Source organism: Hippopotamus amphibius, chromosome 1 (assembly GCF_030028045.1).
Source record: "Hippopotamus amphibius kiboko isolate mHipAmp2 chromosome 1, mHipAmp2.hap2, whole genome shotgun sequence".
Taxonomy (NCBI): domain Eukaryota; kingdom Metazoa; phylum Chordata; class Mammalia; order Artiodactyla; family Hippopotamidae; genus Hippopotamus; species Hippopotamus amphibius.
In genome coordinates, this window is record NC_080186.1 from 204,256,745 (window position 1) to 204,275,844 (window position 19,100).

The 19,100-nt window shown below is 36.5% G+C and overlaps 1 protein-coding gene across 1 annotated transcript in view; it reads right to left on the bottom strand.

Annotated features, from left to right (window-relative positions):
• Positions 1 to 19,100, bottom strand: part of ADGRV1 (adhesion G protein-coupled receptor V1) — a 472,618-nt gene that overhangs the window by 161,201 nt on the left and 292,317 nt on the right. The window contains exon 85 of the mRNA XM_057739390.1: positions 2,048 to 2,164. Within this exon, the coding sequence (XP_057595373.1) occupies positions 2,048 to 2,164 (117 nt within the window). The remainder of the gene's footprint in view (positions 1 to 2,047; positions 2,165 to 19,100) is intronic.

Genomic DNA, 19,100 nt, shown 5'->3' on the forward strand with positions numbered 1-19,100 from the left:
GTGTTATTGTTGTAGTTACTGTAGTTGCTATGGTTTAAGCCATCTGGTCACACATTTGATTGCTACTGAGTTTGGGTTAAATTAAAATTTCAAGTTGTTTACATTAACTCCCATGTGGTTATGTCTCTTTTACTCTCATTTTCAAGCTGTCACAGTACAGTTTCTCTCTATTCGTTCTACCTGCACTCTTAACACAGGCAGCTTGCTATTTTAGCTCTTTTCAGCTCTGTATCGTCTGCATACCTGATAAGACAGCTTCCTGTGTCTTCAATCAGGTCATTCATCAAAAACTGAATAGGTCAGGGACATGGACAAAGACCTTCAGCAAGCCGCTATGGACCTCAGTTCAGGCAGAAAAATGACAGCACACACAGGGTGCACATAAAAAGTTCAACTTAGATAAACTGCTAAAAAGAATCAGAGAATCCTGCAAATGCTATGTTAATTTCATTTGTTTTATGTTGTATGGTTTAGATTTATTTTTTAAGTGTTTAGTGGGGGGTTGGAGAACACCATAAACTTTCCATAATTAGAGCTGCTCAAAGAGCTATAAAACAATAATTCTATGAGGTAGGAATTATTATCCCTATATGCAGATTCATAAACAAACCTTGGAGAGAGTCAATAACTTGATTAAGGTTACAAAGGTAATGACAGAGCCAGATTTCAAACCCAGATGCAGGCCTCCACTTGTTCCAACTAGTTCTATTAACTAAACAGCTCAGTTTACTTCTCCTTCAGAGCCAACTATAATATCATACCTGAGAAAAGATCCCTTCCTTGAGTCTGTACAGTATTCTCTCCTATTAGTATCACCTCACTTTCCTCCAATATTGCCCGATGGTGGAAATCCTGCACCCTTCTTATTCAACAAGAAAAAAGAATATGCAAGGGCCTGAATGCATCTGTTTACATAAAATACTTCACACACATACTCAGAAACACATATGAAACTATTTCTATCACATGAAAGATGGAACAATAGCACCACGTAGAACTCTTTTTCAAAGGCAGCATTTTAGTTGAGCTATTGAGTTAGTGACATTATTAGTGCTTAAGTGGATCCAACTCTCACATTAGCCTCTTTATCAAGCAAATCAGCATTGGACAATAGAAAGAATTTGGGATTTTAGTCAGAAAAGGAGAGTTCAAATCTCTCCCCAACCCTTACTAGTTCCTCGGGAGAATATGCTAGGTCTCTCTGGGCTTCACTCTACTCTCTCCCAAAGGGATTTCTTCCAAAGCAATGGATCCATTTTCCAACTCTAAGTAAGTAACTGTCTAATGTATTTCTCTAGCATGGATGTCTGTTCTGGAATTTAGCTCCGCATATTTCACTTCTCTGAGTCTCCACTGGAGATCTCACAAGAACTTCACACTCAGCATGTCCTTAAAAAAACGCATCATCTTCCCCCAGTCTCCAGCGATCATTATTTTAGTTCAAGGCACCACTACCCACCCATTCACTCATGCCAGAAACTTGGGTAACATCCTTGGTTCCACTTTCTGCATTCTTTATAACCAATCTCTACATCCTATTGTTCTACTCTAAGAAAACAATTCTTAGAAGCTGTTCGCTTCCCTTTGCCTCTGCTACTCCCTCTTTGGTTCACACCACCACGTTTTTTTCCCCAGAATACAGCTAAAGCTACTTAATTGGCTCCCATATCTACTCATTCATGAACTCAATTCACTACAAACAGAAAATTCTTTCTAAAATCCAAATCTCATCATACCACTCTCCTATAACTTCCCCTAGAAAAAAACTTAAAATTTTTTACTGTGCTTTATAGAGTCCGCATCACAAGCCTCATCTCCCACCACTCCCTGACTTCCAACTCTACTAGACTTCTTCTCATTTCCTTAAAATCACTACACTTTCTAATACTGTACAGCTTATAAGGTTTTTCTTGCATTGATCTCTCCTGCAGTTATGGATACATGGAATTACTTCCATTTCGGTATAAAGAATATCAGATACAAAGGCCACTCCATCCAGATGCATTAGAAAGCTGAAGGAGGCAGAGGGAGGAAATGAGGTACCAACCTGGATAAGCATCCAGCTAAACTGGCAAAGATACAGGTAATGTGTGACAGCAGCCATGGCTGAACAGCTTTCCTCTGTGAGTTGGGGACTTGCATATGCAGATGCCAGAAATACAATCTGTAAGAAACAAATACTTTTATTTTTAAGTCATGTTAAAATCAATCAAGAACATTAAGGAAATAAACCATTTTCTTATTGGAATCAATGATTCAATGACTCAAAGGGAAAATAAGTTGACTTGCTGCCCAAACAGATGACTAAGTCACTCTAAAAATGCAATACATGGATTTTTATGTTTCTAAGAAACACTGGATTATATGAGATTATACTACATGCTGCATTAGACTGTTAAGAGGAAATTCTCAAAGTAAACTTTGTTCTTATCATGGATGGGCAAAAATCATACGAAATTTATTTTGGTTAAGTACAAAAGAGAAAATAGAGTGGAAATACCATTCCTTGCGTAAAAGCAATTAGGAGAGAAAAAAAAAAAAGAGGCAAAAGCTCTGAGTTTACCCCCATCTGCATTGTCTCACCAGGAAGTAACATATGTAAAATTTAAAATTTCAAACCCTACAGTTACCCTAATTCTTGGATTTTTATTTCAACTACCCTCAAGTCTTTGTTCAAAAGTAACCTTTACAATCAGACCTTTCTTGACCACACTATTTAAAATTACACCCCCTTTTCTTCTCCTTCTCATACACGTGATCCCCCTACTCTACCTTTTTTTTTTTTTTAATAGCACTTGTCACTTTCTAACACACTCTACAATTTGCTTATTTCTTATGTTTCTTGGTTATTGTTAGTCTCACCTGCTAGAATGTAATCCCTATGAAGGCAGGATCACTGGATGTTTTACTCACTGGTGTACCCACTCACATAGCCCAATGTCTGGAACACAGTAGGTACTCTCAAAGTCTCTATTGGATGTACTCAATAAATACGTGTTGAATACATGAATAAGTAAATGAAGTGAAACACTCCTGTGATTTCTATCTATAATTTTGTATTTACTATATGACTACTGTGTCAAATTCTATAATGGAAAGCATAGATGGCAAGGGAAAATTTGGAGCAACAATAGTGTACTGTAACCTCTCAAGGAATAAACTCCCTCCCACTTTAGTACCGAGACCAAGTCTTCTTGACTTAATTTTTTTTAAATAAATTTATTTATTTATTGGCTGCATTCGGTCTTTGTTGCTGCACATGGGCTTTCTCTAGTTGTGGCGAGCAGGGGCTACTCTTCATTGTGGTGCATGGGCTCTTCATTGCGGTGCATGGGCTCTTCATTGCGGTGCCTTCTCTTGTTGCAGAGCATGGGCTCTACACATGTGGGTTTCAGTAGTTGTGGTACATGGGCTCAAAAGTTGTGGCTCACAGGCTCTAGAGCACAGGCTCAATAGTTGTGGCACATGGGCTTAGTTGCTCCACGGCATGTGGGATCTTCCTAGCGCAGGGATCGAATCCATGTCCCCTGCACTGGCAAGCAGATTCTTAACCACTGCGCCACCTAGGAAGTCCTTTGACTTAATATTTTAATAAGCTACCACTATGCTTGGAATATGCCTGAGAAGTTCAATAAATAATTGTTGAAAGAAAGAATGACTGATTCCAAAAAAAGAGAGGGGTGTTATAAGGAGAAAACTAGCTGACTTATGCCCCCAAATCTCTCAACTTCTAAAAAGGAAACACAAATGTCATTAATGCTTCTCAGATGTTAAAAAATGAATAATGTGCTCAAAATCAAATCAGAGTATTGTTTTTATTTTTAAATGAAATATGTCCCTCCCCAAACCCTTTGTCTCATAGATGTGTACATTAAATCTTCTTGGAAATTTCTGCCCAGGAGTGTTCCTAGGACAACATCACTGTGGTGAATGTCATGATCTGGAATGAGACCTTACATGTTCCCAGCATCTCTATTTCACGGAGAAAGACTCCTTAGTCAATTACTGAAGAACCAAAATGCTAATTAATAAATTTACAATAATATGTATCTCATGCCATGCTGACTTCCCTCTTGGAAATTATTTATTGAGTACTTCCTGTACCAAGTATAGAAGAAAAGGAAACCTTTATTTTTTCCTTTTCAAGCTATGGACACTACCCAAGTCAGTTTACCCTACTGGGACTTACTTCCTCATCAGCAGTAGGAAGAAGTTGGAAAAAATAAACTCTAAAATCTCTTCCTACTCCAAAATTCCAGGATTAATTTTTAAATGAGAAGTATTCCTGATTCAACCTTTTGTTTATTTTAGCCCTGGATTTGGAGTATTTGTAACATACAATAAAAAAAATGCAGACACTAGAAATGTATGTCTCATTATTTCCTAACAATCTGGTACAAATGAGTTCCCTGAAAAAAATTAAGCCAACAAATTCGCCTTTCCAGAACATATCACAAATAGCTTTTGAATTATTAGAGCTTATTTTTAAAAACATGCTTAGATTTTCCTAGATTTTAGCTCCTAACTTCTGAAGTGTAATATATTGTAGGTCATACATTTAAACTTCCTAAATTCCACAAATATTCATTGAACACCTTTACCAAAACACTAACAATGAACACTAAACCACCAAAAACTATGCCTTAGACCTTAGAAACACAGAAATGTGAGGTTCAGCCAAAAAAAAAAAAAAAAAAATCCAAAAATTTTTTTTTTAACATTTTATGTTCTTTCTTTTCACATAGTGGCATCTTCTCAAAACTCTTTGTAAGTGTACTTATAACAGATTTGAGCCTCTCTAATTCAGATTCTATACTATGGATTGTGCTGAATTTGTTTCACAGTTTTGTTCCAATCAACCTGAATGGTTTGCTAGGTAAAACAAGAGTATAATCTAAACTGTAACTGAATGTGTTTAGTTTTAACCATGAAACTATTTATAAATGGTATGCTAATTTAAATACTTCTTATTCTTTTCAATACTTTTTCTTTGAAACAAATTAGTACAAGTTATTGTCTAAAACTGTATTCACTTTCAGCATACAGTTTTAACACCCAAAATTCCATCCTTAAGATATGACTTCTTCACGTTTTATGTTTTAATCTCTTTTTCTAAATCATGACACCAGTCACATACCTACTTTTGTAATATGAACATTCTTCCAGAATGTTCTCTGAACTATGAGAAATGCTTCTGTCTGTACGAGAGAAGGCTGGTAAGCAAGAGAAAGCTGAGCTCTCGATACACATTTTACAACAGGGATGAGTGAAGAATACTGGGAAAACCAGTGATTATGTGTCACCCGGCCTATCTACAATTAAATTTAATTAAAATATAAATTAAATGATTAACGTAAAATAAAATAAAATCTCCTAGCATATTTAGCTCACATATTCTTAAGGCGCATAACCTAAGAAGAGAGGAACTTTTATCATTGCTTTTTTACTCACACACAGAGAGATGATCAGGAGAAAGGTTATTTTCACAGTAAGTTCTCTGGATACACCAATTGGAACACCATAACAGAAAACAGGGAATTTTTCAATGGTTCTCAGTCAGTAATGTGTTGATTCATGCAGTAAGCAAGTGTTGGAGTACCTGGTATCTACAGAGCATTATGACATCTATGCAAGATGAAGAGAGTGATGGCAGAAGACTGGGTACCATGTACCAGCAAGGTGCTACCTACTTTCTCTTATTTTTTTTGGGGGGTGTGTGTGTGTGTGTGTGTGTGTGGGTGGGTGTGTGTGTGTGTGTGTGTGTGTGAGAGCAAGAGAGAGAGAGAGAGAGAGAGAGAGAGACCGCACCACATATTAATGATGTGAAGTCATTATTGTTTTTATCCCAATTTAATTAATGATGAAAGAGGATCTAATAGGGGAACTAACTTGTTTAAGGGTCACTGAACATGTTTTAAAGTTAAAGTGGAATTTGAATCCCTGTGTTCTGATTTGAGAGGCCAGCATTCTTTCCAGAACATCACACTGCCGCCCACCAAGCCACATCAAGCATGAGTCCTGTCTCAAAGTGCTGAAATTCTGATTCACTGTTTCTCAATCATTTTTAACTCATGATCTACCACAGGTTCACAATGGCAATAGGACATGATTTAGGATCATTCTATATTGATATAACATATATACATCTTAACTAAAAGAAAAATAAATATATTTCCAGAAGAGAGTATCTGATATATTTTACTAACAACTTACAAAAGTCTTTCTTCTTCTGGTTGATTAGAACTCTACTATAACAGCTAAGGGAGGAAATATCTAATTTTTTTCATTTTAAATATATAGCCTGTGTCTCTTCTTACTTGGGCTAAATAATAACAAATAATAAAAGCTGGCTTTCCTGTAAACCTCAATTCTCAGTACTCCTTAATATATACTCCCCTCCCCATCCCTTTACTACAGACAGTCTCATTTCTTTCTCTATGAAATGCCCTTCTCTCTACTCTCCATCTTACCCAAAACCTACTCAGTTTTTACAGGAGCAGTTCAAATTCCACCTGCCTATTCCGGTCATGACAAACTCCTAGACTTTCCTATTTTTTAGAGTATTAACAGCACTTGTTGAGCATTTATAACGGACCAAATGTTGTCCTTTCTAACAGGAGAAAGGACTATGGGTGCCTATGGGTGAAGCCAGACACACACACGATGGAATAAAATGTGACAGGTGGTGTAATAGAATATGGGGTAAAATATCAGGGGAAAGCAAGGTTAAGACTGAGTAGCCCTGCTTGTGGAAGTCAAAGAAATATTCAAAGAAGAAACAGAATTGCAGTGGCTTTGCCTACAAGTCCCATCTGCCCCACCTTCTCTTCCTAAACTTAACTTCCACAGGACCCTTCATACTCCAGACCTGCTACTCTAAATGCATTGATCGCTGTTCCCTAAAACACGTTTCATCATCTCTCAATGCTTTGCCTTTGTTCTTTATCTTCTGTGTAGCTAGAATTTACCTTTCTCTGTTGAAAGCATGTCCATTTTTCAAGGTGTGGTTGAAATATCAACTCTACTATGAATATATGGCCATTGCTTTCAACCATAAATAACCATTTCTCCTCTTAATTTTTATAATAGGATTTTATTAACATAAGGACTGGTTTTCCTATTCAATTCTCCCAATTCTTAGATAAAAATCAGCCTTTATCTCTTGGAAAACTGTCAACTCCTTAAAGGCAACAATTCAATCAAATTTTCTACTATTATTATTTTGAAATACATTTTTAAAGAAAGAAAACATAGCAAGTATTCAGTATCTCATATAGACCCTAACATGGTTTTCTTTGGTCATAAATTATTTATTTATTTATTTATTTATTTATTTATTTATTTATTTATTTATTGGCTGCATTGGGTCTTTGTTGCTGCATGCAGGCTTTCTCTAGTTGCAGTGAGCGGGGGCTACTCTTCATTGCGGTGCACAGGCTTCTCACTGTGGTGGCTTCTCTTGTTGCAGAGCACAGGCTCTAGGGGTGTGGGCTGCAGTAGTTGTGGCATGTGGGCTCAATAGTTGTGGCTCACGGGCCCTAGAGAGCAGGCTCAGTAGTTGTGGTGCATGGGTTTCGTTTCTCCGCGGCACGTGGGATCTTCCCGGACCAGGGCTTGAACCCGTATTCCCTACGTTGGCAGGTGGATTCCTTACCACTGTGCCACCAGGCAAGTCCCCTATCATGATTTTGAGCATAGTAAGTGTTACTTTAAACAGTTTTATTGAAGTATTACTGACAGACAATATATAATGGCACATTTTAAAGTGTATGATTTAATAAGTTTTGACATATAGATACACTTGTGAAACCATCTTCACAATCAAGATAATTAACATATACATCATTCCCAAAGCTTCCTTATGACCTTTGTACCTCCCTGTACCACAACCACTGCTCACAGCCCCAAGCAACCTGTTTTCTGTCACCACACATTGCTTCATTTACTAGAATTGCATGTAAATGGAATCACATGTACTCTTTTTCCTCCAGTTTATTTCACTCAGCACAATTATTTTGAAATTCTTCCAAAATAATGTATCAATGGCTCATTCTCTTTTTATTGTTGAATAGTATTCTAATTATGTATCCTTTCACCTGTTCATGGGTATTTGGGTTGTTTCCAGTTTTTGGCTTTTACAAACAAAGCTGCTATGAATGTACAAGTCTTTGTATGGACGTATGCTTTCATTTATCTTGAGTAAATACCTAGGAGAGGGATGTCTGGATCATATGGTTAGTATGTATTTAATCTTTTAAAAAATCAATCAAGTATTTTCCCAAAGTGGTTATAATATTTTACATTCCCATGAGAAATGTATGTAACAAGTTACTTTACTTCATGTTCTCACTGAAACTTGTAATAGTTAGCTTCTGAAATTTTAGCCTAATAGGTGCACAGTAGTTCCTCTGCGTGGTTTTAATTTGCATTTTCATAATCAGCAATGATGCTGATCATTTTTTTCATGTGTTTATTTGCAACTCATACCTCTTCTCTGAAGGACTTTTTTGCCAACGTTTAAAGCTGGTTTTTCTGCGACTGAGTTTTATGAGTTCTTTCCATATACATGATAGAAGTCTTTCATTAGATAACTTGTTTGAAAATATTTTCTTCAAGTCTGTGACTTATGTTTTCATTCTCTAAACAGTGTGTTTTGAAAAACAAGTTTTTAACATTGATGAAACCCAATTATGAATTGGGTCATGCATTTTTGGCCTTTTATAGATTATACTGTTGGTATCATATCTAAGAAAATTTTGCCTAATTCAAATTCATGAAGGTTTTCTCATATGTGTTTCTAGAAGTTTTACAGTTTCCAGTTTTAAAATTAGGTCTTTGATTAATTTTGAGTTATTCTGAATACAATGCAAAGTAGTCCAAAGCTTTTTGTTTTGTAGGTGGATAACCATTTTTTCAGAGTAATTTTTCTGAAACACTACCCTTTCTCTACTGAATTACCTTTGCATGTTTCCCTATATACATGGGGGTCTATTTCTAGACTCTAACCTTTTCCATTGATCAATTTGTCTACGTTTACACCAATACATCTTGATTACTGTAGCTGTAATTCTTGAAAACAGGTAGTGTTAGACTCCAACTTCTTTTTCAAACTTCTCCAAAGTTGTTTTGGGTACTCCAAGTTATTTGCATTCCATATGAATTTTAGAACCAGGTAGTCAATTTCTACAGAAAAGCCTGCTGGGGTTCTGATTGGGACTGTGTTGAATCTCAACCTGGGGAGAACTGATATGTTAACAATATTGACTCTTGAGCCTCATAAACAGTTTATCTTTCTATTTATTTAGGTCTTCTCTATAATTTCTCTCAGGAGAGTTTTGTAATTTTCCATGCACAGGTCCTTCATATATTTTTAAAAATATTCATCCCTAAGTATTTTATATATATTTTTAAAGTTTTTAATTTTTATTTATTTATTTATCTATTTATTTATGTATTTATTGGCTGTGTTGGATCTTCATTGCAGTGTGCAGGCTTTCTCTAGTTGCGGCGAGCTGGAGCTGCTCTTCATTGCAGTGCATGGGCTTCTCATTGCAGTGGCTTCTCTTGTTGTGGAGCATGGGCTCTACGTGCAGGCTTTAGTAGCTACAGCACGTGTACTCAGCAGTTGTGACTTGAGGGCCCTAGAGCACAGGCTAAGTAGCTGGGTGCATGGGCTTAGTTGCTTCGTAGCATGTGGCATCTTCCCGGACCGGGGCTCGAACCCATGTCCCCTGCATTGGCAGGCAGATTCTTAACCACTGCATCACCAGGGAAGTCCCCTGAGTATTTTACATTTCGCTGTTATTGTATTTTGTATTTTTAAAGTTTTATTTTAATTGATTAATTAATTAATTTTTGGCTGCATTGGGTCTTCGTTGCTGCTTGCAGGCTTTCTCTAGTTGTGGAGAGCAGGGGCTACTCTTTTTTGCGGTGCGCAGGCTTCTCATTGTGGTGGCTTCTCTTGTTGGAAAGCTTGGGTTCTAGGCACATGGGCTTCAGTAGTTGTGGCGTGCAGGCTCAGTAGTTGTGGCACACGGGCTTAGCTGCTCCTTGGCATGTGGGATCTTCCGAGACCAGGGATTGAACCCATGTCCCCTGCATTGGCAGGCAGATTTTTAACCACTGTGCCACCAGCGAAGTCCCTTGATTGTGTACTGATTTTGTATATATTCTGCAAACTTATAGAACATACTTAACTAGTTTGAATAACTCTCTTGTAGAAAATATTATATTTTCTATATAAAGGATCTCTAAATAAAGGAAATTTTACTTATTTTTTAAAAATCAGAATGGCTTTGAGTTTTTTTCTTGCCTTACTGTACTCACTGGATATAGACAGATAGATAGATACACATACAGATATAGTGTAAATATACACACAAAGGTGGTGAAAATGAACATCCTTGTTTTACTTCTGATCTTAAGGGGAAACATTTGATTCTTCACCATTAAATATTTTTATGAGCTGAACTGTATCCTCCCAAAATACACATGTTGAAGTGCTAAACTCCAGTATCTCAGAATGCAATTGTATTCAAATACGATGTCATTAAAGAGGTAAATTAAGTTAAAATGAGCACTTGAGGGTGGGACCTAACCTAATATAAATGGTGTCCTTATAAGAAGAGAGAATTTTGGAGACAGCAAACCACACATACAGGGGGCAAAATCATATGAAGACAGAGGAAAAAGATTAACATCTAAAAAGAAAAGAGGCCTTAAAATGAAATCAACTTTGCCAATACCTTGATTTCAGACTTCAGACTCTAAAACTGTGAGAGAATAAATTTCTGCTATTTAAACCATCCCATCTGTGGTATTTTGTAATGGAAGCCCCAACAAATTAAAGCAAGTATGAGGTTAGTTATATTTTTTTCCTGTAGATGTCCTTATCAGGTTGAGAAAGTTCCCCCCTCTAATCCTACTTTGTTGGGAGTTTTTATCAAGAATGGATATTGAATTTTGACAAAGCTCTCTCTCTATTGAGATATTAAAAAATATTACTCTTTTTTTGTTTGTAAATGATAAATTATATTCATTGATACTTGAATTTTAGACCAACCTTGCATTACTGGGATAGTTATCACTTTATTGTGATGTATTATCCTTTTTATTTGCTAAAATTGTATTAAGAATGTCTGCATCTATGTTCATAAGGAACATTGGTCAGTAGTTTTCTTTTCTTGTAATAAATTTGTTTCATTTTTGTATCAGGATAACATTGGCTTCAGAGAGTAAGTTGGGAAGTATTTCCTCCTTTTAAATTTTCTGAAAGAATTTGTATAAAATTGATATTTTGTCTTCCTTAAATATTACTCTATACTCACTGATTTTCTGGTTTTTTTTTCCATCAATCATTAAAGAGAGGTCTTTAAATTACCAGCTATAATTGTAAATGTGTCAATTTTTTCTTGTAATTCTATGAGTTTTACATGGTGTATTTGGAAGCTCTGTTATTAATTATGTGAATATTTAGAATTACTATATCCTCTCAATAAACTGACCCTTTTATTATTATGGAATAAACTTCTTTCTCTCTTGTATTATTCTTTTGTTCTGAAATCTACTTTGATGTTAATACAGTCAATCCAATTTTTTCCCCATATTTTTACTTTTAACCTAAATATATGTGGCTTTATATTTGAAGTGTGCTTCTTGTAGGCAGCATATAGCTGTGCCCTGCTTTTTATTCATTCCGAAAAATCTCCATTTAAACAATATATTTAAAACTGCTTGCATTTAATGTGAATTTGTGGCCTAAAGTTTAAATCTATCATCTTGTTTGATTTTTATTTGTCACATCTGTGAAAATTATCTGGTGATAATTTTAGCTTTTGTATATTTGAAAATATCTTTACTTTGAAAGATATTTTGGCTAATAGGTTTTTCCTCCTTCAGTACATAAGCATGGTTTCCACTATCCTCTCACATTATTTCTGACAAGAAATCTGTATGAAATTTTTTGTTTTTGTAATTTTTGTTGCTTTTAATATTTTCTCTTTATTACTGGTTTTAAACAATTTGATCCTGATATGCCTTGGTATAGTTTCTTTATGTTTCTTCTGTTTGTGATTTATTGTGTTTTGTTCAACTTCTTGAATCTGTAGGTTTACTACTTTCAACAAATTTGAAAATGTGTAAATCATTATTTTTTCAAATGTTTTTTCCCAATTCTCTGCATATCTCTGGAGTTCTTTTCTGTAGCTTTTTCTTCTCCAGTACTCTGTCCTGCAAACTCTAGCCACCTTGGTTTCCCAAGACTCTCATCTTGTCTCCTTAACTCTGGAGGAGTGGCCAAGTTGACACAGTTCACTTCCTCCCATGGGCACACCAAAATTACAACAATTTACAGAGCAACTATTGATAAGAAAGGCTAGAAGATTAGTAGAAAAGATCTTCTACAACTAAAGATAGGAAGAAGGAACAACATTGAGATGGGTAGGAGGGGCAGAGCTGCATACTCTCAGGTGGGCAACACACAAATAAGAGGATAATTACAATTGCAGAGGTTCTCCCCAAGGACCAAGTGGTCTAAGCCCCACATAGGCCTCCTCAGTCTGGGGGTGGGGGGTGTCCTGCATTGGGAAGAAAGACCTCAGAATGTTTGGTTTTGAAGGCCAGTAGGGCTTAATTTTAAGAGTCCCAGTGGGCTGTGGTAAGTAGGGAGAGAGATTCTACTACTAAAGGGTGCTCACAAAATCTTACATGCTCTGGGAGACAGGGTAGGAGTAATTTGAAAGGATCCTGAGCGAGACACACATGCTGATCTTTAAGAGCCTCCCAGAGAAGCAGGGGCAACTGGACTTCACCCTGGAGAATGACACTAGTGTCAACTCTTTCTGGGAGTTTGTTCTACCATGTGAACACTTTGGAATCCTCACTCCAGCTTAACAGCACAGGGACCCAGCCCCACCAAGCAGCCTGTCTGCACAAATACTGTGATGTCTCAGGCCAGGCAGTTAGCTGGTGGGGACACAGCTCCACTCTTCAGCAGGGTGACTGCCTTAAGACACCACTGAGCCTGTAGCCACCCCAGAATCTGGCCCTGTGCACCAGATGGCCCAGGAACAAGCCCTGCACACAAGCAGGCTGACACAAACTGTGGAACCCTCAGGGCTGTGAAGCCAGAGACCCTGGAATCCAGCTTCACCAGCAAGTGAGCCAACACTAGCCCTGAGACCCCCTGGGCCACAGCCCAACCTACCAGCAAGACAAAAGTAGCTCCAAGACCCCCAAGCCCTGTAGTCAGAGAACTTAGGACATGGCCCACACACTAGCAGGCCAACATTAGTTCTAGACATCTTGGGCTCCTCAGCTAGCTGCCCTGAAATCTGGCCCCACTCACCAGTAGGCAGATACCAGATCTGGGACCCCCAGAGCTCTGCAGCCAGAGACTCTGGTACCTGGCTGGCTTTGCTCATCAGCTGGCTGGCACTAGCCCCAGGACCCTCCTGAGGCTCTGCAGTCAGTCTCCTCATGACCCAGCTCCACCCACCAGTGGCTGGAAGCCTCCATACAGGCAGGGCCTGGCAACCAAATGGACAGGGGCCAGCCACACCAACCAGAATATCCACCAGGTAGGCAGCCTGCCAGAACAGAAGAACCCACACAGCCCAAACCGGGGGCACCATTAGTGCATATATCTCTGGTGACCAGAGATGAATGTGTTTCTAGGACACATAGGACATCTCCTACAAAAGGCCACTTCTCTGAGGTCAGGAAACGTAACCAACTTACCAAATACACAGAAATAAAAACAGCAAATCAGACAAAATAGGGTGACACAGAAACATATTCCAAATGAAGAAACAAGATAAAACTCCAGGTGAAGAACTAAGTATAATGGAGATAAGCAATCTACCCAATAATAAGTTGAAGGCAATGGTCATAAAGATGCTTAAAGAACTAGCAAGAAGACTGGATGAACAGAATGAGAAGTTGTTAGTTTTTTAAGAAAAGTTAGAAAATATAAGTAAAATAGAACCAGAGATGAAGAATTCAATAAGAGATATAAAAAATACACTAGAAGGAATCAAAAGGTTAGATGATACAGAGGAATGGATCATTGAATTGGAAGACAGAGTAGTGGAAATCACTGAAGCTGAACAGAAAAAAATAATTAAAAAAATAAGGACAGTTTGGGACAACATCAAGTGTACTAACAGTCAGATTACAGGGCTTCCAGAAGGAGGAGAGAGAGAAAGAAGCAGAGAACATATTTGAAGACATAATAGTTGAAAACTTCCCTAACCTGGGAAGGACATCCAGGTCCAGGAAGCACAGAGAGACTCAAACAGAATTAAGGCAAAGAGCAACTCATCAACACACCTTGTAATTAAAATGGTAAAAATTAAAGATAAAGAGAAGATTTTAAAAGCATCAAGGGAAAAGCAATAAGTTACAAACAGGCGAACTCCCATAATGCTATGAGATGACTCCTAAAGGCCAAAAGCGAGTGCCATGATACAATTAAAAAGGTGAAAGGGAAAAGTCTATAACCAAGAATACTCTACCTGGCAAGGCTTTCAATTAGATTTGATGAAAAGATCAAAAATTTTACAGACAAGTAAAAGCTAAAAGAATTCAGCACCACCAAATCAGCTTTACAAGAAATGTTAAAGAAACTTCTCTGGGAGGAAAAGACAAGGCCACAACTAGAAACACAAAAATCACAAAAGAAAAAGTCTCTTCATTAAAGGCACATATAAAGTATAGGTAGTAAATCAACCACATATAAAGCTAGTAGGAAGGATAAAGACAAAACTGTAAACTCATGTGTATCCACAATAAGAAGTTAATAAATACACAAAACGAAAAATGTTAAATATGATGTCAAAAACAGTAAAAATGGGGGTAGGAGGAGTACAAATGTAGGACTGTTAACCTGCATTTGAACTTAAGAGAGCAGCAACTTAAAATAATCAAATATATATAGTATACTATATACTCTTTTATCTAAGCATAACACTAAAGTAGTCATCAAATCACAAGGGAAGAGAGCAAAAGAAGAAGAAAGAACAAAAAAGAACCCCAAACAATTAATAAAATGGCAATAAGTACCTATCAATATTTAATTTAAGTGTAAATGGACTAAATGCTCCATTCAAAAAACACAGAGTGGGTGAACAGAATTGAAAATAAGACCCATCTATATGCTGTCTACAAGAGACTAATTTCAGATCTAAGGACACCGCAGACTGAAAGTGAGGGGATGCAAAAAGGTACTAATGCAAACGGAAATGCAAAGAAAGCCAGGGCATGGGACTTCCCTGGTGATCCAGTGGTAAAGAATCCACCTTCCAATGCAGGGGGCATGGGTTTGATCCCTGCTCAGGGAACTAAGATCCCACAAGCTGCAGGACAACTAAGCCTGTGAGCCACAACTACTGAGCCTGTGCAACTCAACTAGAGAGCCCACGTGCTCTGGAGCCTGCATGCCACAACTACAGAAGAGAAAAACCCACATGCCACAACTAGAGAGAAGTCCCCATGCCACAGTGAAGATCCCTTGTGCTGCAACTAAGATGTAACACAACTAGAATAACAAAACAAAACAAACAAAAACAAAAAAAGCCATGGTAGCAAAACTTACATCAGACAAAATAGACTTTAAAACAAAGACTGTAACAAGAGACAAAAAAGAACATTACATGATCAAGGGATCAATTCAAGAAGATATGACAATTGTAAATATATATGCACCCAACATATGATCACCAAATATTAACAGACATAAAAAAAGAAACTGACACTAACCTAATAATAGTAGAGGATTTTAACACCTCCCTTACATCAGTGGAAAGATCATCCAGTCAGAAAACCAATAAGGAAACACTAGCCTTAAAAAAGCATATTAGACCTAATGAACTTAGTATATACATACATATAACATTCCATCCAAAAGTGCATTCTTTTCAAGTGCACATGAAACATTCTCCAGTATAGATCACACTCTAGGCCACAAAACAAGTGTCAGTAAATTTAAGAATATTGAAATTATATCAAGAATCTTTTCCAACCACAAAGCTGTGAGACTAGAAATCAACTAGAAGGAAAAAAAAACCCTGCAAAACTCACAAACACATGGAGGCTAAACAATATGCCACTAAAGAACCAAGGATCACTAAGGTAATAAAAAAAAAAAACAAACAAACCAGAGACAAATGAAAAAAACCGCCACAAAAACCCACAACAATGCAAAATCTATGGGATGCAGCAAAAGCAGTTTTAAGAGTGAAGTTTATAGTGATACAAACCTACTTTAGGAAACAAGAAACAAATCTCAAATAAACAACTTAACCTTAAACATAAAGGAACTAGAAAAAGAAGAACAAAGAAAACCCAAAGTTAGTATAAAGAAAGAAATCATAAACATCAGGGCAGAAATAAATGAAATAGAGACTACAAAAACAAAAGAAAAGATCAATGAAACTAAGAGCTCATTCTTTCAAAAGAGAAACAAAATACATAAACCTATAGCCAGACTCATCAAGAAAAAAAGAGGGTCCAAATCAAAAAAATCAGAAAAAATGAGACGTTACAACTGACAGCACAGAAATACAAAGGAACGTAGATTACTATGAACAACTATACACCCATAAAAGAGCCTACAAGAAATGGAGAAATTCCTAGAAATGTTCAATCTCTTAAGAGTGAACTAGGAAGAAAACAAAAATATGAACATACCAGTTACCAATAACTAAATTGAATTAGTGATCAAAATACTCCAAACAAACAAAAGTTCAGGAAGCGATGGTTTCATAGGTGAGTTCTAACAAACATTTAGAGAAGAGTTAATACCGATCCTTCTGCAACTATTCCAAAAAAATCAGAGGAAGGAATGCTTTCAAATTTATTGGAATGCACTGCCCTGATACCAAAACCAGACAAAGATATCACAAAAAAAGAAAATTACAGGCCAGTATCATTGATGAATATAGATGCAGACATCTTCAACAAAATATTAGCAAACCAAACACAACAAATACATTAAAAGGATTACACACAATGATCAAGTGGGATTTACCCCAAGGATGCAAGAATGAATCAATATTTGCAAATAAATCAATGTGATACACCATATTAACAAACTGAAGAATATAAAACATAAGATCATCTCAATAGATGCAGGAAAAGCTTTTGATAAAATTCAACATTTATGTATGAAAAAACCTCTCAACAAATTGGATATAGAGGGAACATACCTCAACATAATAAAGGCCATATATGACAAGCCCACAGCTAACATCAAACTCAAGAGTGAAAAGCTGAAAGCATTTCCTCCAAGATCAGGAACAAGACATGTATGCCCACTCTCACCACTTTTATTCAACATAGTTTTGGATGTCCTAGACACAACAATCAGCCAAGAAAAAGAAACGAAAGGAATCCAAATTGTAAAGGAAGGATGTAAAACTGTCACTGTTTACAGATGACATGCTGCTATATATAGAAAATCCTAAAGAGCCACCAAAAAAACTACTAAATTCATCCATGAATTCAGTAAAGTTTCAGGACACAAAATTAAAATACGGAAATCTACTGCACTACTATACACTAACAACTAACTATCAGAAAGAGAAATTAAGAAAACAGTCCCCTTTACAACTGCATCAAAAAGAATAAAATACTTAGGAACAAATATAAATAAGGAGGTAAAACACCTGAAATTGAAGATGATGCAAACAGATGGAAAGATATAACATGTTCATGGATTTGAAGAATTATTACTGTTAAAATGACCATACTATTCAAGGCAATCTACAGATTCAATGAATCCGTATAAAAATATAACATTTTCCACAAAACTAGAATAAATAATTCTAAAATCTGTAAGGAAATATAAAAGACCCAAATAGCCAAAACAGTCTTAAGAAACATGAAACAAAGTTGGAGGCATCACATTCCTTGATTTCAAACTATACTACAAAGCTACAGTCATTAAGACAAATACAGTACTATCACAAAAACACACACAAAGATGAATCGTCCAGAATAGAGAGCCCAGAAATGAGCCCACACTTACACAAACAACGAATATATGACAAAGGCGACAAGAATATACATGGGGCAAAGATAGCCTCTTCAATAAATGGTGTTGGGAAAACGTGACAGTTATGTGCAAAAGAATCAAACCGGACTACTCTCGCACACTATGTACAAAAATAAATTCAAAATGAATTAAAGACTTAAATGTAAGACCTGAAACCATAAAACTTCTAGGGAAAAACATAGGCAAGCTCTTTGACATTGGTCTCCATCATATATTTTTGGATGTGTCTCCTCATTTGTAAGGGAAACAACAGCAGAAATGAACAAATGGGACTACATCAAACTAAAAATCTTTTGCACAGTGAAGGAAACTATCAACAAAATGAAAATCTATTAAATGGGAGAAAATATTTGCAAATGATACATCCAATAAGGTATTAATATCCAAAATATACAAAAAACTCATACAACTCAACACCAAAAAAACAAACAACTTGATTAAAAAATAGGTAGAGGATTTGAGAAGACATTTCTCCAAAGAAGACATATAGATGGCGAACAGGCGTATGAAAAGATGCTAAACATCATTAATCATAAGGGACATGCAAATCAAAACCACAATGAGATATCACCTCACACCTGTCAGAATGGCTCTCAGAAAGACCACAAATAACAAATGTTGGCAAATATGTGGAGAAAAAGGAACCCCTGTGCACTGCTGGTGGGAATGCAAGTTGGTGCAGTCTGGGGGCTCCTCAAAAAATTAAAAATATAATTACCAAGTGATCCAGCAATTCCACTCCTGAGTATTTATCCAAAGAAAACAAAAACACTGATCTGGAATATATATGCACCCCTCTGTTCAATGCAGCATTATTTACAATAGCTAACATATGGAAGCAACCTAAGTGTCCATCAATAAATGGATATATATGTGATATATATTGTAATATTTTTCAGCCATAAGAAAGAATGAAATCTTGCCATTTGCAACAACATGAATGGACCTAACAGAGGTTATGATGAGTGAAATAAGTCAGAGGAAGACAAATACTGTATTATTTCACTTGTATGTAGAATGTAAAAACCAAATGAACAAAAATAACAAA